At 56.5% G+C, this 22,318-nt stretch overlaps 1 protein-coding gene across 35 annotated transcripts in view; it reads left to right on the forward strand.

The window, feature by feature from the left end:
- Positions 1 to 22,318, forward strand: part of CACNA1G (calcium voltage-gated channel subunit alpha1 G) — a 61,402-nt gene that overhangs the window by 35,058 nt on the left and 4,026 nt on the right. For 4 of the 35 annotated variants that reach the window (XM_086358145.1, XM_086358146.1, XM_086358152.1 and 1 more), the window contains 18 exons: positions 782 to 1,213; positions 1,938 to 2,038; positions 2,238 to 2,361; positions 4,095 to 4,163; positions 4,316 to 4,500; positions 5,261 to 5,387; positions 6,852 to 6,977; positions 7,528 to 7,617; positions 8,414 to 8,606; positions 10,373 to 10,426; positions 13,163 to 13,306; positions 15,380 to 15,531; positions 16,292 to 16,401; positions 17,107 to 17,240; positions 17,526 to 17,596; positions 17,723 to 17,801; positions 17,893 to 18,014; positions 18,351 to 18,704. In XM_086358145.1, the coding sequence (XP_086214271.1) occupies positions 782 to 1,213; positions 1,938 to 2,038; positions 2,238 to 2,361; positions 4,095 to 4,163; positions 4,316 to 4,500; positions 5,261 to 5,387; positions 6,852 to 6,977; positions 7,528 to 7,617; positions 8,414 to 8,606; positions 10,373 to 10,426; positions 13,163 to 13,306; positions 15,380 to 15,531; positions 16,292 to 16,401; positions 17,107 to 17,240; positions 17,526 to 17,596; positions 17,723 to 17,801; positions 17,893 to 18,014; positions 18,351 to 18,704 (2,667 nt within the window). Of the gene's footprint in view, positions 1 to 781; positions 1,214 to 1,937; positions 2,039 to 2,237; positions 2,362 to 4,094; positions 4,164 to 4,315; positions 4,501 to 5,260; positions 5,388 to 6,851; positions 6,978 to 7,527; positions 7,618 to 8,413; positions 8,628 to 9,252; positions 9,501 to 10,372; positions 10,427 to 13,162; positions 13,307 to 15,379; positions 15,676 to 16,291; positions 16,402 to 17,071; positions 17,241 to 17,525; positions 17,597 to 17,722; positions 17,802 to 17,892; positions 18,015 to 18,350; positions 18,705 to 19,372; positions 19,546 to 21,452; positions 21,588 to 22,318 lie in introns of those variants that run through there. The other 31 variants (XM_086358165.1, XM_086358169.1, XM_086358147.1 and 28 more) reach the window with 21 other exon arrangements.

Raw genomic sequence — 22,318 nt, forward strand, 5'->3', positions numbered from 1 at the left:
AGGCCCGGGGTGTTAGTAGGGCTGGTCATCTAGGCAGACACCAGAGCCCTGACCTTGAGGACCAAAGAGCAGTGTTCTAGTTCTACTTCTTCTGTTCCCCAAGTGTCCTTGGGGATAAGACTCAATCTCTGAGACTGCTCTGTAAAATGGGAGGTCCTTACCTCTTTGAGTCCATAGGGTCACAAAGAGCCGGACACGATTGAAGCAACTTAGCATAGCGTAGCATAGCATACCTCCTTAAGGTATGCATACCACCATCTTAATCACCGCAAACCCCATCCGGATACTGATTCTGTGCCAGACACGTTGTAGACATTGCTTATAAGTGTCCTATTAATAAAGGCATGTAATCCTCACAGCAACTCTCTGGTGGGTACCAATATTATCCCCATTTTACAGATGGGGACCTGAGTCTCAGATTACCAGGGGGAGCTGTGGGAAGCTCCACGCTGAGCAGTTGACGGAGCCAGCATTTTAGTCCAGGCGGTTGGTGTCAGGGCCCATGCTGTCACTGTGATTTTATACTGCCGCTCAACCAAACGAGGAATAGGTGCTAAGGTCATATCTCTTTTACAGGTGAGCAACTGAGGCACAGAGAGGTTTAGTGACTTGCCTAAGGTCACACAGCTGGTGTGAATCCCGGCATCCAGGTCTAGGGCCCCTGCTCACACTCCTATAGCGATGTGATGCCAGGAGACTCACGGGAGCCAGGGTGAATGTGAGGGGGTGCGGGGCCATGAAGCTGTGGCTCAGACCAATCTCTCCCCTGTTCACTCCTCAGCCAAGTGTCCGCAGTTCCCCCCACAGCCCCTGGAGTGCAGCAAGCAGCTGGACGAGCAGGCGCTCCAGCAGGAACAGCCTGGGCCGTGCCCCCAGCCTGAAGCGAAGGAGCCCAAGTGGGGAGCGGAGGTCCTTGTTGTCGGGTGAGGGCCGGGAGAGCCAGGATGAGGAGGAGAGCTCGGAAGAGGAGCGCACTAGCCCAGCGGGCAGTGACCGCCACCACAGGGGCTCCCTGGAGAGGGAAGCTAAGAGCTCCTTTGACCTACCGGACACACTGCAGGTTCCCGGGCTGTACCGCACAGCCAGCGGCCGCAGCTCAGCCTCTGAGCACCAGGACTGCAACGGCAATTCGGCCGTGGGACGCCTGAGTCAGGCTGTGCGGCCCGATGACCCCCCGTTGGATGGAGACGATGGTGATGACGAGGGCAACTTGGTGAGGCCCCTGTGGGCACAGTGACCTCTCACCCCTGACTTTGAGTGAGGGGAGCTGTGCCTGACCTGGTGCAGGACTGGATAGCTGCCTCCCAGTTGTTTGGAATTCAGGCAGTTACCATCATGCTCAAGGGATCTCAAGGGGTATCAGCCCTGAAGCCAAGGTCCAAACAGCCCCTTTGTCCCTCCGCCCACCCCCACCAAGCCCCAGAGCCTCATCATGCCTGGGGCTGCAGCTCTGCGTCCTTGTTGGATAAGAATGACTTCAGGCAGATGTGTATGAATCTTTCATGGCCCTCCCCCGTGACTCAGAAAGACCCATCACTCATCTCTCCAAACTGATGCCCTCCTCTGTCCCCCTCTGTTGTATCGACCTCATCACAAGCCTTGATTTCACTCCACTTTTACCCATTCACCTTTCCCCAGCCGTCTCACCACCACCTTTAGCCCTGGGGATGGGGCTCAGGGACCTGGGACCTCAGGGTTAGCACATGAGAAGGGGCAGGTGTCTCCTCATCCCAGGTGTGTCTTTGAACAGACAGCTGTGATGGGGACGGTGTTTGATCATTCCAAGCCCAGTGGGGAGGGAAGGAGGGAAGGCAGGCAGGGGGCTGGGCTGGAGTGGAGAGAGTAGGCTAGGAGTGAGGGCCACGGAGCTACTGAGGAGTGAGGGGTCAGGACCTTGGAGACCTGGCCCCGCTCACTCCCCGGCCATCCTTCTACAGAGCAAAGCAGAACGGCTGAGGGCGTGGATCCGAACCCGGCTCCCTGTCTGCTGCCTGGAGCGAGACTCTTGGTCTGCCTACATCTTCCCTCCTCAGTCAAGGTCAGCACCCCAACCTCTCCTTCTCATGGGTAATTCTCCTGTGACTCCATCCCAGGGATGCTAGAAGTGTCCCTTGACATGGGGGTGGGTGAGAGCAGGGCCTCGGGCCGGGAGGGCCCAGGATGGGTAGGGCTGGGCAGTGCTGCTCACCGCCATCCCGCCTTACCCCAACTCAGCCTTTGCCTCTGTCTTGGAGCAGGTTCCGCCTCCTGTGTCACCGAATCATCACCCACAAGATGTTTGACCACGTGGTCCTCGTCATCATCTTCCTGAACTGTATCACCATCGCCATGGAGCGCCCCAAGATCGACCCCCACAGTGCTGTGAGTCACTGGGGCTGGCGGCAGTTGCTGAGTGCCTGCTTGGTGCCCTGCCCTCCCGGGTTAGAGGATTTGTACCCATGCAGCGAGCCAGGCAGGCAGGGAGGCCCAGAGAGACGCGGAAGCAAGGAGCCAGGAATCTCCCCGATTCTGACCCTTGCAACTGGCACCCCGGGATGCCTCCTATAGCCTCGCCTGTTTCCCTTCTGTGAAAAAGCAGCCGGCTGCTGGGCTTGCTCCTAGCCTGGGCAAAAGGAAGCTTTGCTGCCCCTGGCAGTTTGCAGTGGTGCCTTCCTGTGCGCCAGGGCTTGTGAGGCCTGTATGTGAGTCAGTGAGTATTGCAGGGATGCCAACAGTGAGCCTGGCCCTAGCTGGTCTGAGTGGTCAAGGGTCTCCTTCTCACCGGGACCTGTGCACTGATGGGGAGGCACCCTGCCCAGCTCGCCCCATGGGTGATGCCCCAGAGGGGAGGGAAGCTGTTCTTTGCTCCTCTGGGTCTTGCCAGGTTACAAACAAGTAGCATTTTAGGGGCCTTCGGGGGAGCATTGGTCACTTATGCTTGGCTTTGAACCTGCCATCCTCCTCAGGAGAGGAAAGGCCATGGGTCAGAGTGTGTGGACGCACTCCTTCAGGCCTGGCTTCTTTGGGATGGGCCCGGCCAGTCCTGGGAGCTCTCTCCCCAGGCTGGCATCACAGCCTGTCCCTTCCAGCCATGATCTGAGGCCTAGAAAGGTGGGGGGCTCTGTTTCCCGCCCATGGCATCTTGCACCACCAACTTGGAGGCAGACCCTGTTCTCGTTGCTGCCTCCCACACCATTGTTCAGATTTCAATGTTATAGAGCTTCTGTTTCCCATTAGGGTGGGCTCCAGCCAGGTCGGTGGGAAGGGGTGGTGGTGGCGGAGGGAAATGCGCAGTGGAGGGGCCAGCCTGGGAACAGGTGAGAGCCTATATGCATGCAGTAAGGGTGGCCAGCCACACCGGTCTGCCTCCTGCCTCAGAGCTCGCCGTGGCCAGGTCTCTCCCCCACCGTCCCTCTCAGCCCCTCCATCTCCAGCTCTATCACGTGCTTCTCCCTCTCCCCCATTTCCCTGTTTCTCACTCCCTCTGACACACTTTACCCGCTGCCTCTCCAGCTCTCTACACCCCTCTCTTGGCCATACAATGATGGAATCAGCTCACAGATATCAGGGGATTGGGCCGCCTTGTTTCCTGCCCGGCCTCACGCTATGCTTGGCATAAATATGGTGCCTGGGGATGCACAGCCTGTACTCAGGCCCCCATCTTGCCCTGCGGCTCGATTTCTGGGGCACACAGCAGGAGAGCAAGTACGTGGAGCAGGGACGAGTAGGATGGAGCATCGAGAGATCAAGCTAAATGCTGCTCCAGTTTTAAGAAAGGAATCAGTGAATAGGGCTTGAGCTCTGGGGCTCAGATGACAGCTCTGTGGTGGGAATCACTTTCCCTCAAGGCAACTCCAGGAGGTAGGGGGCAGGAGTGGGATTGTGCTCAGAGCTCTGAGTGAGTCAAGGGGCTTGACGCTGGCTCCGTGTGTGTGTGTGTGTGTGTGTGTGTGTGTGTGTGTGTTTGAGGGACCATGGGAGAGCAGGGAGGAGATTGCATGTTGAGGAGAGTGGGTGGTTGTTCCTAGTTAAACACTGAAGGCAGTTCCTGGTTTCTGCGCGCAGAGCAGACCTGGTGGGTCCCGGTGGCAATACCTGCCTGCTCTCTTTTACAGGAACGAATTTTCCTGACCCTCTCCAATTACATCTTCACCGCAGTCTTTCTGGCTGAGATGACAGTGAAGGTGATGGGGAGGGGACGGTCAGCATTGGATGGGAGCCATCTGGTTCCCGGCTGTGGGGGGGAGGGCAGGGGAGAGGCTGGGCCACAGAGCGGGCAGGGCTGAGGACTGGCTGCAGGGAGGAGGCAGTGTTGGTGACGCAGGGGCATCCCCAGGTGGTGGCGCTGGGCTGGTGTTTTGGGGAGCAGGCCTACCTGCGTAGCAGCTGGAACGTGCTGGACGGGCTGCTGGTGCTCATCTCCATCATCGACATCCTGGTGTCCATGGTCTCCGACAGCGACACCAAGATCCTGGGCATGCTGAGGGTGCTGCGGCTGCTGCGGACCCTGCGCCCGCTCAGGTGCAGGCACACCCTGACGGCCAGCGCCCCATCTGCCCCTGCCTCCGGCCTGTGACTCCACTGCGAACCCTGCCTCCCGCCCCCGGCATCACTTCTCACTTGGTTTAGCCATGGCCCCGGTGGTCTCCCTCCACAGGCACCTCCCTCAGGGACCCCCTCACGTGACACCCTCCAACAGGGCACGCCGTACAAGGGCCCATATGGCAGGAGGGCCGTACAGGACCCTCATGCCCTTCAGCTGCAGCTCTCCCTGTGTGGAACCCTCAGGGGCAAAACTTGAGTCTCCCTGTGAAGTGACAGACTGTTTGCTGCTTCCCCGCTTTCTCCCCCATCCCAGGGACTACCCACCAGGAAACACTTCCAGCAATGGATCTGCACTGTTAGGAGACCCTCCCCAATCAGACAGTCACCCTGAACCCCAACTGAGAGTCAGAAATTTCCATGGGTGGGGACATGGATGAGGCAGATGTTGACTGACCAGTGAGGTTTTCCTGACTGTGATAATCCGTCTCCCTGCCTGCCTTCTACATGCTCCACACAATTCTGCATCCCTGGGTTGAGTCACCACCCAAACCCCATCCTAGAGGTCTAGGTGTGGGGGTGGGTGGGGGTCTCTGCACAGTGAGCCCAGAAAGCCAACCTCTTCCCTCCACTAGAGCCCAGGATGGGGACCAGTGAGCCAAGATGGGAGGGGGTGGCAAGCAGGGCAAGGGAATGTCTGAGCCGGGAACCCCTCTTACCCGCCTCCCTTTCTCCCCAGGGTAATCAGCCGGGCACAGGGGCTGAAGCTGGTGGTGGAAACGCTGATGTCCTCGCTGAAGCCCATTGGCAACATTGTGGTCATCTGTTGTGCCTTCTTCATCATATTTGGCATCCTAGGGGTGCAGGTTTGTGGGGGTCCAGGGCCAGCTATCAGCAGAAACCTGAGGAGTGGCCTTCCTCTTGGCCTGGATGCTGTGGCTCCAGGAGCTGCTGCCACCTTTACCCTAGAAAAGCCTTGAAGCCAAAGGCCCTCAGGCTCCTTTGCCTCCTGGGCATTTTGCAGAAAACTGGGAGCCTGGCAGAGGCCCGCAAGGGGAGAGGGCCTCGAGGGGCTTCTGACCAGTGCCACATAGGCTGCCGTTCTGCCCTCTCATGCACTGCTCTGAGTGCAGACGCTGACCTTGGCCTGCAGTCTGCTCAGGGGTCCCCTCCCTTCCTTCCCTACTGGAGCCAGTAGGCTGCAGGCCAGGCCTGGGGATCCAGGGCCCAGACAGCTGGGCCAGGTTAGCAGTGAGCTGGCAGGCAGGCGGGTGCAGACCCCAGACGACGCAGTAAGTGGGGGCTGCTGGGGAAACTTGGCCTCTGGCCCAGGGAGGGAACTTGGCTTTGGAGGAAAAAGAAAGGGAGCTGCCTACAGGATTTAGCAGGCACCTCCGGGAGCCAGGGGAGCCCGTTCATCTTTCTCCTCCAGATTACCCCTCCTCGCTCCAGGCTCCAGACATTTCAGCTATAGCATAGACGGCTGGCTGTTGGGCCAGAGGGAGCTTCTGGTTGGCTGTCCCCCTCCCTGTCCCCTCCTTTGGCTTTCTGGGGTCTCCATTCTGCCTTGGGCAGGGGAGGTCTTCTTGGGTTTCCTCAAATTCTCTGGCTCCAGAGACCAGGCCAGAATACATTTGCTAAGACTGTGTGGTGCCTCTCTGCACACGCGGTGCCCCTTCCACTTCTTACTTCGGGCCTACTTAGGCTCCCTGGTCCTCCTGTCCCTCAGTCCCTTCCCCACAGTCATAGCCTGGTCCGTTCTAGGGTGAGGGTGAGCTTTCCAGTCAGAAGGACCTGAGTTTGAGCCCCCTTTTCACCACCTTCTGGTTGTATAAACTTAGTGAGTGAATTTGCATCTCCGAGCCTCAGTTTTCCTCATCTCGTGAGTGGAATCCATATACCTTGCCTGCCCCCACCATTAAACCAGATCTCTCGGCCCTCCTGCAGTGTGTCTGATTCAGTGGGTCTGGGGTGGTCCTGAGAATTTGTATTTCCAGCACGTTCCTGGATGATGCTGATGCTGCTGTCCAGGGACCCCACTTCGAGAATCACTGGCCTCCCCCTTCGTAGGAAATGAATGACTGTCCCCTCCTTTCACCCTTTCCCAGTCCCCTCCCCTAGGACCTTCCCTTCCTCTCCAGGGACTCTGCTCCGAGGAGCTGGAGGAAGGGATGCCTGCAGGGGAGTTCACTGTCCATATGTCTCTGACTTGACCGAGCACCTGGCCCTCACCTAGGGTGTACCTGGAGCTCTTAGGCCCCAGGGCTGGTCTGGGCTTCCTGTGCTCACAGCTCACTGCTTTCTGTGTCTCTGGTTATGTGTGTGTTCAGCTCTTCAAAGGGAAGTTCTTTGTGTGCCAGGGCGAGGACACCAGGAACATCACGAACAAGTCTGACTGTGCTGAGGCCAGTTACCGGTGGGTCCGGCACAAATACAACTTTGACAACCTCGGCCAGGTGAGTCCCAGGCTCTAAGGTGGAGGTGGGAGAGGTGGCAGGAGTCTGGGGAGGATGCAAGTCCATGCTTAATGATGCATGCTGGGCAGTTGGCTCACCTGCTTCATCATGAGTGAATGGGTCCTAGCGGGCTCTCCGTGCAGTGAGATGATGTATTTCTTTAGCACGGTACAAGATGCAGGTGTATTGTCAAGGTGATTCTTTTTCTCATTCCACATTCATAGAAACAGAAACGTAGAAAATGAAATAGCTCGCTCAGTTTTGCTGGTTTATTTCCCTGCCCCACTCTGGTTTGGTTTCTGGATTTCCAGAACTCTGGGGCCCGTTGCTCTACCTGGCTGAGGTTTCTCCCATGGCTCTTCCGGCTTCATAGCAGCCATGGAGCCCTGGGACAGAGAACTCTCATGGAGCCTGGAGTGTGACTCCAGGCTAACCTCTGAAGGCCTAGGGTCCCCCAAGCTATCACCAGGAGGTGCTTTGGGGGTCACTGGTGGGTGTCTTGGCTATACACCCTAGGTTTCAAATGGTCCTTTCCTCCCCTTCCCCCCAGGCCCTAATGTCCCTGTTCGTGCTGGCCTCTAAGGATGGCTGGGTGGATATCATGTATGATGGGCTGGATGCTGTCGGCGTGGACCAGCAGGTAGGGCCGAGGTGGGCAGTTTCCATCTTTGAACTCAGGTCACTCACGATGGGTCAGCTCCAGGTGTGATGCGTGCAGGCAGCGGTTAGAAAGACAGCAAAGCAGGTTGGCAAAATGCCATCCAAGAGGCATTACGTCTTAATATCAGAGGCTGTAACTGGTGGCCTGAGGACAAATGTGGGCTTGCTTTATTGGCTTGCAACACATTTAAATTTTTAAATTAGTGATAAACAATTAAACAGCTTCCCTGGTAGCTTACATGGTGAAGGATCTGCCTGCCAGGCGGGAGACCCAGGTTCATTCCCTAGGTTGGGAAGATCCCCTGGAGAAGGGCACGGCAACCTACTCCAATATTCTTGCCTGGAGAATTCCATGGACAGAGGAACCTGGCGGGCTACAGTCCATGGAGTCAAAACAGTCAGACATGGCTGAGTGACTAACACTACCATTAAACAATTAAAAATTGACAAGTTTCACATGAAAAATCCAGATTTGGGTCTGCTCAAGTCCAAAGATCTGGAAACACTGGACTTGCATTCCCTAAGGGCAGGAGTCGACTGCAACAAAGAAGCAACTCCCCACCTTTTGGATAAAATATCCACTGTCTACTTGGCCACAGTCCCCAAACCTCTCTACCGGCTAACACCAAATGCATACCATTCATTGACATCCCCTGATGGATCTGTGTATAACTGAGTATGCAGGCCCTGTCTTAAGCAACCCAGGCTGGGGGGCAGCACCTGTGACAGTTACCCTCAGGCTAATATCTTCACTTGTCCTTCCTGCTCCCCACCAGCCCATCATGAACCACAACCCTTGGATGCTGCTGTACTTCATCTCGTTCCTGCTCATCGTGGCCTTCTTTGTCCTGAACATGTTCGTTGGTGTGGTGGTGGAGAACTTCCACAAGTGTCGGCAGCACCAGGAGGAAGAGGAGGCCCGGCGGCGGGAGGAGAAGCGTCTACGGAGACTGGAGAAAAAGAGAAGGAGTAAGGAGAAGCAGATGGCTGGTCGGTAGTCTTTCCACATCTCTCTGAGCCATACTTGGCCTTGGCCTTGCGACTGTCGGGGCCAGGGGCTGGGGCTGGGGCAGGGAGAAGATGCTCCCACCCCCTCCCCACCTCCTTCCCCGCGAGAGCATGCCAGCCTTTAGAGCCTGCATGAAGCAGACCAGTTCAGCCCTGTGGGGTAGGGGAGCTCCCCTCTGCGGGCCTCCCGGTCTCAGCATCATGCTCCCCAGATGATGCCAACGGGAGCTGATGCACAGTCCCTCCCAGCCTGACTCCGAGAGGAGCCTCATGGGGTGAAAACCCCGCTTCATTGCCCTGTGCCTGTATCCAGGGACCCTGACCTTGGCACTTGGCACCTTACCCACCCCACGGTTGGTGAGCAAACACCTTCAACCTGTGGCTGCCCAGTGTCTGTAGCTGATGGGCAAGGCCTTGGCAGACCATGCAGATGGGCCGTGGCGCGCAAACCTCAGGCCGCTCCTTTCTCCCTGTTTCCAGCAAAACTCCCTGGATTCCTGACTGTCACTTTTTTTTTTTTTTTCGCTAAGCTGTTCAAAAATACCCACCCAGCTCAGGGAGGGTCTGAGGTCACAGGAACTCTAAACTCATGACACTCTGGCCTTAGACCCTTTAGCCCTTCATCTACGACCTCCAACACCTCTTGCCATTGACCGGGTGAGGCCCCTACCCCAGGCCTCCTCACACTCCTACTATGGGTGGCCAAGACTAAGCGAAAGACTGCAGATTCCCGGACACAAGGCGTGAGTGCGGGTCCTGTTGTGTCCCCGTGTGTCTCCAGGTGTGTCTGCACTCGAGTCGCCTCCCAATCTCAGGGCTCCTGCCTGTCTGTCTGGTGCTCAGCAATCAATCAGCGTAACTCTCTTTCAGTCGCCCACGTCTCTCCAAGTGTCTTTATGTGTGGGTTTTTCTAAGCTTTTGTGTGTCTGTCTCTGTTTCGTCTGCGGGTTTTCCCTCTTCTCTCCACCCTTTCACAAGCCGTCTTCCTTACGCTGATAAGATGTATGTGGTGCTCTGCGTTTTCCCTTTGGTTTGTTACAATGTGAGCACTATCAAGCAGGCGGAGGGCTGTGGTGCCCCAGCCCCTGGCTCTAGGGCATCTGGAGCCAGGGGAGGGCTGTTGGGGGCTGTGAAATGGAAGCGGGCGGGACAGAGCTGATGCGCCCTGTGAGAGGGGCTGCTCCAGGGTGAGGACTCTGACCTCTAGGCAGCAGCTCTGGATAGGGGTCCCAACTTTGTTCCTGGTGGACGACTGAGGCCGAGCAGGTGTACTGCCCCCAGCAGCCATGCTCCCACCCCTGCTCCGTCTGCCCCTCCTTGCAGTCTGTCTTCTCGGCAGGACATCTGCAGATGGAACTCTTTTGGCAGGAGGTACCTGTGGCCCTGCCTGACCAGCTGGCTCCCTTTCTGGGGTCTGCAGCCTTCTCGGGTGCAGCTGAGGCCACAGCACGGGGAGTGGACATCTGTTCCGAGGACAGGCTTCCTCCTCTCCTCGTGCCTCCGACTCCCTGCCCCTGTGACCCTAATGAGCTGGCCAAATTGCTCAGCTTCCTCAAGTGCCCTGTGTCCGAGCTTGGGGCTGGTACTTAGGACCCGACACCCTTGCTCAGCATGCCCTATTCACAGGCAGAGTGAGGGTCACAGCCCAGGGGAAGCAAGCTGCCGAGGGGGCCCTGCCCAGCCCACCTGGTCCGGCCAGTGACCGATGTCGTGTTTCATTCTTTTAGATCTAATGCTGGACGATGTAATTGCTTCCGGCAGCTCAGCCAGCGCGGCGCCAGGTACTGCGTCTGGGGTTGTGGGTTCCAGGGTATGGCCCCGGGCGGTCAGGCCCACATCATGTGTGCGGGCATCCTCTTTGCTCCCTCTCCATGGCTCACTGATTCTGTCTTCTCAGGGTGAGGGGTTCTGGGTTCTGTGGTGTCCCGTAGGCCTGTGCTAGCCGGACAGGAGGTGAGGGCCTTACCACTCCCCTCCAGCCAACTTCTCTTGGTGGACCCTCCTTATCTGGCCAGCTTTTGAGGCCCTGCTCCCGGCCCTCTGCCACCTCTTCCCATTCCTGTTCCTCCTCCTGGGTCACACAGTTCGATTATTAGAGCTGCAAATCTCTCCCGCCTCCCTTTGTCTGAACGGGAGACTTTGATCCAAGCAAGCAGGATGAGAGGAGCAGAGAGGGAAAGGATTTGTTTCAAAAATGTAACAATGAATAATTGAACAGACTCATTAATAGTTAAGTAATCACAGGGGCCACATCATTGCTACAAACAGCAGGAATTGGGACTAGAAGATCTGAGTTAGCCACAAGCTTCTCCCCCAAAAGCCAAAGATTTGGGAGTGAGTTGGGTCATTTTCTTTGAGAGCTGTGTCTCTGGGAGGGGCCTCCTGGTTTTGCCTGCACCCTCCCCCACCACCCCCCACCAGTCCTCTGGCCCCTGCTCTCCCAACACGGCCTCCAGACAGTGGTTCAGAGGTTCTGAGAATCTGTGAAGTGTTGTGGGGCCTCATTACAGCCTCCGATGTCTCCACCCCACGGTTCCCAACCTGATTGTCCCTAAGGGCCCCCCTTGTCATCTTCTACAACAGACCCCACAATGTAAAAGATCTTCTCTGAAGTTGAGAGCATGTCAGTAATGACTTTGTTTCACTGGTTTTCCTAATCAAAGACACATCTAATTGCTAATCAGGACTTATGAGCTGCAGAAGCTTTCACATTGAACGATGGTAAAGACCATTTTGCCGTTAAATTAGTCTGTGGGGTCTTAGCACAGGCGTGTGTATGATTGCATGTAAGCTTTTTAAAATATTGAAAAGAACCTCAGGACCCCCATGTGACTGCCTCCTCAGGCTGTTGAGGGCTTGGGACTCCAGACTGGGAACCATGGGCTGTACCTTTCTCTACTTTTCCAAATTCCCTCAGAAGCCAGGCTCCTGCAGACACTACCCTGTGGGTGCTGGGCTGCCTGATCAAAGGGGAACCCCTGAGCTGCCATTTGAGAGGTCATGCCTGGGGCCCTGGGTGGGATGATGATGTTTGGCATTGAGAGACCACCCGGGGGCTCAGGAGGCTCCAGCCGAGTTTTATCTGGGTTGCCTGGGCCCACATCTCTGAATTGGGCTGTACTGTGAGTTCCTAATGTTAAGGAATGAGAGGAGGGTGAGGGGACGTGGCCTTCAGCTCCTCCCTTATGGGTTCACCTGGTCTGCACGCTGATGTGTCCACACAAACACACTCGCACCAGAACACCATGGGTCTGGCTTCAGAGGCTTCTCCCCCAAGAGTCAACCCATGCGGATTTCCATGGCCCCTGAGACCATCTTCTGACACACCCACTTAATGATAAGCACTCTCTTGACTCTCATACTGCACCCCCTTCTGGGGACATTCTGCCATGGTCCTGTGGGCACAGGCAGGTATATACACTGGTTACAATAGTGTCTCACCTTTCCCGCTGGTGATGAAGACTCGGAGGCCCCAGACAAGGGCTCAGACCACCCCATCCCTCTTACCTAAACCTGTTGTTCTGCGTGGTCTATACTAGAGTTTTTCAAACTTTCCTGTGCCTAAGAATCCCCCATAACATGTATAATATCATGTATGAAAGAAAAAAAAAAAGAATCCCCCAGAGGACATAACCGAGCCCCACCTTAGAAACTCTCACAGTGGTCCAGGGTAGGACCTGAGCGTCTGCATCTCCAGTCAGCTTACAAGGCGCGGCAATGCTGGTGCATCAGGGTACCCAATGGTGTGATGGGGATGAAGCCACACCCACTAGTCTGGAGTTGCTGGAATCAAACGTGTGCACCATACTTCCCTGCCAGCACCTCTGCCACCCTGTGCTGCCCCCAGCAGGAGCAGAACAGCCAGATCCCAGGGAAAGGCTGAAGGGAAGAGTCTGCTTATCAGGAAAAAGACCTGATGAGACACCTCGGTCCAGCCCAGCTTCCAAGTGGAGGGAGAAAACGGGGCTGCCTCCAGCACCAGATCGGCTCCCCTTGGCCTCCTGTGGCACCTGCCTCCAACTTGCCCTCTCTCCTTTTACCAGGACCCACTGATCAGGCCTGGCTACAGCAGCTGAAATTGGCCTCTGTCATGGGGGCCGGTGTCCCTAGGAGTGACCCCTGCCTTCCTCCTATTCCACCACTCCCCTTTGCAAACCCTCTGCCCTGGCTGTGCCCCGGGCTCCCAGTGACCCCTACTAACTCACTGTGCCTATGGCTCTCACTCACAGCCTTGCGCCCCCTCCTGCACCTCTCCTCTACTCCCGCCCCTGACTGGGGGCTGGGCAGTCCTGGGGGGGTGCTCTTCTCCTCACTGTCTGCCTCTGGTATTTTCTCTGCCTAAGGTAACTCATACAGGTAGGAGGCAGGGAGACAGGGCCAGGGTAGCCGAAGTGCCAGTGACCACCGGTCAAGATCCCCTCCTGGGCTACAGCTGGAGCTGGTAGAGCAGCAGGCCCACCCAAGGCTCTGCCCAGGGGGTCTCAGTCTCTTCTCTGAGCCCGGGTTCTTGTCTGCAGAACCGAGGGCCAGGGACAAAACAGATGACATCATCCGGAGCGCAATAGTGAGAGCCTTTGGGCAAACTTCGAGGGCACCCTCTGGGCCAAAGCCCCAAGGCTTTGTGTCCAAACCCACCTGGCAGCTGGTGAGGGGCTCTTCAGGTACTGGCTTGGTCGCCTCCTTACAATGTGTACATAACTAACTTTTTGATGGGCCTCCTCTCTCTCTCTGTAAAACAAAGGGATTGGCCAAGGAGATGCTTATCAGGTTGGCCCTGGTGCACTTTGGACCTGGGCTCTAATGGAGGGATTTCTGGCAGCCTTGGCACCTGCTGCTCTGGGGTCAGGGCTGAGGGTAGAGGGGTTCTGTACACACCTCAAGGGCCTGGGACTGGTCTCTGTGAACAGATGCCCTGCCTCAGTCGTCCTACCCCACCTTCCCTCTGGGCCTCCACCTGCTCCTTGGCTCCTAGAGCAAGACCAGGAGGAGGCAGCAGCAGCTCCATCTGGCCTGGGGCTGCCTACAGGGACAGACTGGGGTGACAGGGGAGGGGGGACTCTCTAACCTGTCCTCTGCATTGTCTCAGCTAATAACAGGGCTAATAAGGAGCCGCTTTTTCTAACCTAATTGTATTCAAACATTTTAGTTAATTCTCCATTCATATTTTAGCATAATGGGATCGAGTGCTCTCGGCACTTATGGAGATTAATGCAGAGAAAGAGTTCCAGCTGCTAAGGCAACGCTGGGCGACTAGCGCCCTCTTGTTCTGTGGGTACTGAAGGAAGGAAGGAAGAGGCTGGCTCACCAGGTCTACCTGCCGTGATCGCATCGTTGTGTGGATGACCTGTGGCCTTATGTTGTCCCCTGTCCCTGGCCTCTCCACCCCCATCTCCCTGGGGGCCCAAAGGGCTGCCTGAGCAAAGTCATGGTTGGCTGGCCCATCTCTGGAAACAAAAATATGGCCTAAAGCACCCTACAGTGCACCAGAACACTGGGACTTTCTGCCTCTCGGTTATCCACACCTCAAGGCTGATGCTGGAGCGCGGCAGCTGGTGAGGCTGAATGAGAGCTCTCGGGTACTCTTCTTCCTTCGGCCTTTGGTGGGGGTCCACCCAGGCCACTCCTTGCCTCAGTTTACCTCTCTGTTTAATAGTCCTGCATGGGAAAGGACAGTTATAACCAAGCTGGTCTGAGCCAAAGCTTCCTGCCGCCCTGGCACAGTCCTCAGAGGCTACAGCCCTGGCTGGCTTCCGCCGTAGACTTCCTGAGGGGGAAGAGCTGTCTGGGACCTGAGGTTGCCCCAAGGCCCCCATGCGGTGCCTCTTCTTTCTTTGTGGCTGCCTCTGATGACATGTATCCCCAACTTGGTATGGCCTTTCCTCACACCTGGAGGAGGGGCCCCCTGTAATCTCCTGCCCCCAGATTTGTTCTGCCTGCTTAGTAGGTCAACCTGGTATGATAATTTTTATAACTAAGTGGTTCACTAATTACAAGAGAAATACGATGCCTCTGACAGATCTCAGACAGTGCTTCCTGCTTCCAGCCCAGCCTGCAGGGGAAGCTGCCCTGGTCCCCAGGAGCAGACTGGGCACTGCCTCATTAGAAACTGGGTGAGCCCTGTGGCCTCCCCTCTGCCCTCTCCCGAATGAGGGTTCAGGAGTCCCAGGCCCTGCCCCCACCGTGGGAGGCCCTCTGAGCGGGTCAGTGCAGTCAGCCAAGAAGACGTCCAATTTCCAATCTCCAGTTTTATCTCCAAATCCCAGCTCTGTTGTAATCTCCTCTGCTCCCCTCAAGAGTCTAAGCTCGGTAAAGGAGTAAGAGCCTTCACCTCTCCATTGATGGAGCTTCCTCTGAAGCCAATAAGATCAGTTGTTTTTCGTCTATTGATCAGACCTTACTGCAGAACACCAAGTCGAGGGTGTTACGAGGGGCTGCTGGATTTTGGAGGCTGCCTCGGGGAGGGGGCTCACCCGGTGTCTACTGTGGGTGGGGAGCTCCGCATGTCCTGACCCCTTCTGTGCCCAACCACAGCCAGTAGAACAAATGCTTGAAGGGGAAACACCAAGAGAGGGGCTCCTGCCCAAAAAGAGCAGTACGTGGAGCGCGAGGATGCTGATGACGCTGGAATGTTTCAGCTCTGGCATTAGAGGCTGGTGGCTGTCAGGGACTGTGGGTGGAGGGGGCACAGTGGACAGGGCCCAATGGCTGCTCTGTTCTCCCTGCTGCCCCACCAGAAGCCCAGTGCAAACCCTACTACTCAGACTACTCCCGCTTCCGGCTCCTCGTCCACCACCTGTGTACCAGCCACTACCTGGATCTCTTCATCACGGGTGTCATTGGGCTGAACGTGGTCACTATGGCCATGGAGCACTACCAGCAGCCCCAGGTAGGACTGAGTGACCGGCCCTCTGGGCCCCACCTCGTCATGAGCCTGTGGGTGAAGCTAACCCAGCCCGAGTCAGGGCACCTCGGGCCAGTGCTTGGCCCCCTACAGGGGATCCTCTGGCACCACTTGCAGGGACTTGTGAAGGTCAGTCTTGTCTTGGTTTTACAGGTGAGGACAGTGAGGCTCAGAGAGGTTAGTTGACTTGACCAACTAACTGGGAAGTGAAGGACCTGGATTCTTCACCCAGCAGATATTTGTTACCTTAAATAAATAAAGATGTTCAGTGTTCTTGACCTGTGAGGATACAGAAGGCAGATCTGTGTCTACTCTTTTGGAATTTAGATTCTAGTCAGTATCCAGCTCCAGACCTCACCTGTGCTCTTGCTACTTCTGAAATCAGCTTCCATCATCTGCCTTCCACATCTTAGTTCTCCCATCTGTAAATAGGGACACTGAATTGACAACGCAAAGACCCCTTTCACTTCTAGCATTCCGTGCCTTCCAGCACATTCTCATGTGATCTCCTCACCATCCCTCAAGGAGAGAGATCTTTCAACACAGAGTTTGGATCATACCTGTGAATGAGAAACCTCCTCTATCCTAGAGTGGTGGCCAATGATCAGCCATCATGGTGAGAAGGGAGCAAAGTTCCCCTTAGACTCACCCTGTCTCCCAGATCTGGGAGGAATGATGGAAGGATCAGGACGGGCATCTTCCCTGGGCCTTAAGAGATCTTGCATCTTGCCCCCATCCTTGCCAGATCCTGGATGAGGCTCTGAAGATCTGCAACTATATCTTCACTGTCATCTTTGTCTTGGAGTCAGTTTTCAAACTGGTGGCCTTTGGCTTTCGACGGTTCTTCCAGGACAGGTAAGGGGAGTGGGGGTGAGGGATGGAGGAGTGGGCACATGTTTCCCAGGGAGATGCCCCAGAGGATCTAGTGCCTGAAGACCTTTCTTGACTCTTGGGGTTCAGACTCCACTCCAGGACCTATGCAGGGCTGATGGTGCAGTGTGGGTGGGGGGATATCCAGGGCCCGGGAAATGGGAGGGGAGAGAGGGAGCCTGCTGAGAAAGGGCCTGGGAACAGCGAAAATCAGTGTGGCCTAGACTGGAGCCAGACTGCCTGGACCAGATCTGAATCCTGGCTCTACCATTTAGACGCTGGTAACTTTGGGTAAGTTACTTAAGTTACTTAATCTCTCCCAGTTTCTTCAGCTGTAGAATGGGATATAATAACTGTATCTACATCACAGAGTTGTGAAGATTTTGAGTTCCTATTTGTAAAGTCTATCAAATAGCACTTGACACAGAGCAAATACCATAAAAGTACTAGATAAAACAGCAAATGAATGAAGATGAAAAGCAGAGGGGCTAGAACTAATGTCCTAACCCTACCTGTGGTACCACCTGGCTGTGTGACCGTAGCTAAACCACACCTTCTCTGCAGGATGGACAGGCTGGACAGGCTGACCTCCACTCTCCTTTCTGTGGCTGAGAATGTGCCACTCACGTTGCCACAACTACCCCCTCCTCTGCAGTGCCCCCTTCAGGGAGCTGTGTCCTGGGCTTTCAGGTGGAACCAGCTGGACCTGGCCATTGTGCTGCTGTCCATCATGGGCATCACACTGGAGGAGATTGAGGTCAATGCCTCGCTGCCCATCAACCCCACCATCATCCGCATCATGAGGGTGCTGCGTATTGCCCGAGGTCAGTGCCAGCTGCCTGCCCACCATGGCCACTCTTCCGGAGTGACCTGCTCAAGGGGAGACAGCAGAGGTCAGCTCTGACTGGCTAGGGAGGAGGAGGGTGTGGGTTCCATGAGCCTTTCTTCTAGCCTCTGCCTAAGGGGAAGGGTGGGGGTGAAGCCACGGCAGCCTGGCTGGCTGGGGCTGGCTCTCCCACCAGCCCCAGCCCCGGCCCTGGCCCTGGCTCCACCAGCTGTGTGACCTGGGACCTAGAAGGGCTAGCTCATGACATTGCTCTGTTCTGCAGTGCTAAAGCTACTGAAGATGGCTGTGGGCATGCGGGCACTCCTGGACACAGTGATGCAGGCCCTGCCCCAGGTAGCTGGGAGGTGGGAGTGGGTGGGAAAGGTCCTCTCGGGAAGGAGAGGGTGCTCTCCAAAGGGGTGGGGGGAGCTGGCTCAGAGATCTAGCGGCACCTTTTCCATTGCTTTTCCTCTCTTCCAGGTGGGGAACTTGGGACTTCTCTTCATGTTGTTGTTTTTCATCTTTGCAGCTCTGGGCGTGGAGCTCTTTGGAGATCTGGGTGAGTTGGGGTAGGGAGGGCAGAGGAGCCAGGGCTGGAGACTCAGGGACTCCTGGGCTAACTAAGCCTCTCTCCCTTCCCTCCTCCTCAGAGTGTGATGAGACGCACCCCTGCGAGGGCCTGGGCCGGCATGCCACCTTTCGGAACTTTGGCATGGCCTTCTTGACCCTCTTCCGAGTCTCCACAGGTGACAACTGGAATGGCATCATGAAGGTGAGAGCCCCCCACAGTGAGGCCCCTCCCAGGGCTGGCTCTGGCCTCAAGGAGACGGCCCCACTTCTTGGCTCAGGTGGAACTCGATGTGAATAAAAGCATGTAACCTTCCACCCTCCATGCTGGAACACTCCGGGACTCCCTCTCCCCAAGACATTCTCTAACTCACACCTCCCAGGACAGTGGCTCATGCTCTTTTGCCCCTCGGACACCATCACGCCCTCCTCCTGCCCTTCCTTGTTCCCCTGCAAAGCTCTGTGACACTGGAGACCTGACTTCCTGTGAAAGCTCTGTCCACTGCCCTCCCAACCTCACTCCTCTAACCTGCCTCCCCAGGACACCCTCCGGGACTGTGACCAGGAGTCCACCTGCTACAACACGGTCATCTCCCCCATCTACTTCGTTTCCTTCGTGCTGACAGCCCAGTTTGTGCTGGTCAACGTGGTCATTGCCGTGCTGATGAAGCATCTGGAGGAGAGCAACAAGGAGGCCAAGGAGGAGGCCGAGCTGGAGGCTGAACTGGAGCTAGAGATGAAGACGCTCAGCCCACAAGCCCCCTCACCACTGGGCAGCCCCTTCCTCTGGCCTGGGGTCGAGGGCCCCGACAGCCCTGGCAGCCCCAAACCTGGGGCCCCACATGCCACACCCCACACTGGAGCAGCCTCCCGCTTCTCCCTGGAGCACCCCATGGTGAGCAGAGACCCCCGCTCCGGCTCTAGGGAATGTGGAACAGAGACGGGTGGTGTGGGTGCTCAGTTGGTGGGTGGCGCACAGGGAGCAGGCAGCAAGCAGACCCTAGGGCTCCTCCTGAATCACCTGACCCTCCTGCCTCGATGTGGAGAGGTAAGCAGGCCCTTGGCTGTCCCCAGAGATGGCTGCCCACACTTGCAGCGTGGGGCCACCCCAGCAAGCCACTGGCACACTTGCTGGCTCATCTGTCCCGGTGCCTCCAGCTTGGCTGGGGCTTCCCTTCCTGGCTTTTAGGGTCAAGGTTATTTTCTGTTTCCTACCTGTTTCTCTCTTACCCTTGCCCTGATTTTGCCAAACGTCTTTCCTCCCCCACCCTCAACCTGCCTGATGCCATCTCTCAATCCTTCTTCCTGATCTTTTCTTTCTTTCCCCTTCTCTCCCTCTGGGCTCCCCTGTTTTCCATCTCCTATCTCTCCTTCCTCCTCCCACACCTCTCTCTTGCCCACCTTCCCCACTGCCCCCTTTCTCTCTCTCTCTGTTGTTATTGTTATGTGTGTGTGCGCATATGTGTACATATATGTGACTTCCTCTTTTTCTCTGTCTCTTCTCAATCCCTGCCACGACACTTCCCATCACTGCTCCTCTGACCCTCACTCCCCTGACTCTTTGGCTCCCCTTATGGGCTGGTCCTCCCCAGGACAGACAGCTGTTTGACACCATATCCCTGCTGATCCAGGGCTCCCTGGATGGGGAGCTGAAGCTGATGGACGAGCTGGCAGGCCCATGGGGCCAGCCCTCTGCCTTCCCTCCTGCCCGCAGCCCAGGCGGCTCCGACCCACAGGTTACTGTGTCCCTGTGCTGTGCCCTTTCCCCTGACTGTGCTGGGCTGTGCCATGCTGTGCCATGCTTCTGGGGAGGTGGGGCTGTCTCCTGCCCACTGGGTGTTTGGGGAAAAAACAGCTTTACCTCAGTTGAACTGGGCATGGCAGGAGGTGGCCAGGGGTTCTTCAGGCTGAGATCCACCTCTGGAACACATAGTTGGAAGGTAGGGATGCTGAGATAACACTTCGGAGGGAGAAGAATAGATGGAGGAGGGGTTTGGAGAGGGTAATCGTCAGAAAGAACCCGGAAGAAAAGAGGAGCAGAAGACGAGTTGGCAGTGGGTTAGCAGATGGTCAGAGTGATGAACAAGATCCAGGAGAGAGGTGCTTTGGGGATGAGTGCAGGTGTCGAGGGGACCCACTGAGGGACATGTCTTAGGCCGCAGTCTGCTTCTTCCCTGTATCCACTGCCCTCCCCACTAGTTCTGTTTGGTGGCCTTTTAAGCTATGGAAAGCGCTGGGCACGGTGGATGCTATCTGCAGCCAGTGGCTTCTGACCTGGCCCTGAGAGGGGATGGAAGGCTCCGGTCAGGAGTGGGTTCAAGGACCTCGTTTGAAATAGGACTTGGCTTCTTCCCCAAGCCTTGCATCTTCCCACAGCAGCACATGCTTTTCTCCTCCAATCCCATCTCAGTGCAGTCTTCTGCTTCCTGGGGTTCTCTTCCTTCTCCTCCTGGGACCTGTCTCACCACCTGTGACCCCCTCCACTTGGAGGTGCACCCCAAAACCCTCCTCCTAAGTCAGGGACTGCAGGAAAGCCCCTGGTAGACCCAGAGTGGAAGCAAGGAGACAAGTTTCAGCTGTAGATAGAAAGCCTAGTGTTCCATGGGCCATGATGGATGATGGGGTGGGCAGGCAGGTTCCCAGTACCTGGGACACCTGTTAGCCTGATCAAAGAAATGGACGGTGATCCTTAAATAGGAAGGGACCTTGCTCTAGGGTTCCTGACCTCTTGTTGGATTCAGGCTCAGATAGACTATAGGGTCCTGAACCTGGCAGTGACCTAGAATGGTCCCTGAGAGATCAAGTCCATTCCTGAGTCCTCTCATCCTGAAGGAAGGTCATGGGGAAAGGTGCTGGGGGAGAAGAAGATGTTGAGAAGGTGACCAGGCAGTCAGCTCATCTGGGAGGCATGGCCCCACTCTCCCCCAGGGTCTTGCAGGCACTGAAGCCCAGCTGCAGATCCCAGGTGAGCCAGCCAGATGGGGCACTAGCCCAACTGAGTGTGCCCAATTCAGGCCAGCGACAGGAGAGCCCTCCCAGAACCCAGGCTGGAAAGGGCAGGTGGAGGAGGGCCCAGGAGGGGAGATGCCAGCATTCGGGGGCAGGCCAAGTCCGGCCAGGCTTTTGGAAGCAGAGGGAATAGGCAGAAAGCGGTCGTCAGGCTGGCAGCTTTGTCCCCAGCACCCCCTACGCTGCTCTGTCTTGCTGGGAGCAGAGAGGCGCTTTGCGGGCCTTTCTTCTTCTTTTTTTTTTTTCTGGTATCTTCTTTATAAGAGTCAGAAGCCCTCCCAGCTCCCTGCTCCCTCCCTGGATGGTGGTCATGTGGGAGGGGCTGTCAAGATTCCTGCAGCATCTTTAGAACGTGTTTCCATGTCTCCTCGCTTTGTCAGTGTTTGCTCCAGCTCTCTGGCGCCTGTGCAGCCTCTCTGATCAGAGCAGGGGTTTGAAGTAGGGGTGGGGGGGAGGTGCTCTCAGTTTACTTGGGAAAGGGGTGGGAAGAGAGAAAGGAGGGACTTACTCCTTATGCTCTGTGAACAATGGGAAAAGAGGGGCTCTCTGTGTGTGTGTGCATGTGTGTGTGTGCACATGTGAGCGCACGCACTGTCCTGGTTTCTTATGCCTGATCATCTCTCTCCCTGTCTAGATCCCTCTAGCTGAGATGGAGGCTCTGTCTTTGACGTCAGAGATTGTGTCTGAACTGTCCTGCTCTCTAGCTCTGACGGATGACTGTCTGCCTGATGACACTCACACACTCTTACTTAGTGCCCTGGCGAGCAATGTACATACACACAGCCCCCCGCTGCTCCCCAGCCCCCCAGGGGCAGGCTGACTGCAGGGGCTCCGGATCCCTCCCCCTCACTCTGCCGCCAGCCCTACCCTGAGGCAGCACTTAGTGTCCCAGGCTTTACTAAGGTCCCCCACTGTGGACAAAGAAATAAGATTTAACTGGGGCCTTGCCCAGAGGGCCCAGGGGCAGCAGTTGTGAAAGGGTTAATCCAGATACCCAAGAGTGACCGTGCTCAACTCAGAGGTGTTATCAGACAGCTGACCAGCATGCCTGTCTGGCCACAGAGTTGGTTTGTGTATTTGGAGCCCCATGCAGGCCAGCCCTCCCCCTCCCTGCACCCCTCCTTCCCACCTCCCCTTCCCACCTGCCCCCAACATGAGCCATTCACCAGCACACAGGGGTGAGAGGCACATCCCTGCTGCTACCACCATGCCCTCTCCACCCAGGGCAGGGGGTGGGGGGGCGTTCCTGTCTCCCCTGTCCCTGTCCCTGGGTGTTCCCACATCCGGAGGGGCTTCTTTGTGTTCTGACAGCTTCTCCACTTTTACCCAGCTCTCCCATCCACATCTAACAGTGAGCAGCCCCCTCCTCCCTACCTTCCCCTCCTCTTGGCACTTAAGGAGGGACAGGGGCCCATTTCTCACAGCAGGGCTCTGTTGACCATAGACTCGGGGTCCCTGGGGGTCTTGGAGTGGTTGGCAGAAGTGGAGCCTGGGGCTGAG

The sequence above is a fragment of the Bos grunniens genome, chromosome 19, assembly GCF_055505025.1.
Source record: "Bos grunniens cultivar Pamir isolate PY7600 chromosome 19, Bosgru_T2T1.0, whole genome shotgun sequence".
Lineage (NCBI taxonomy): Eukaryota > Metazoa > Chordata > Mammalia > Artiodactyla > Bovidae > Bos > Bos grunniens.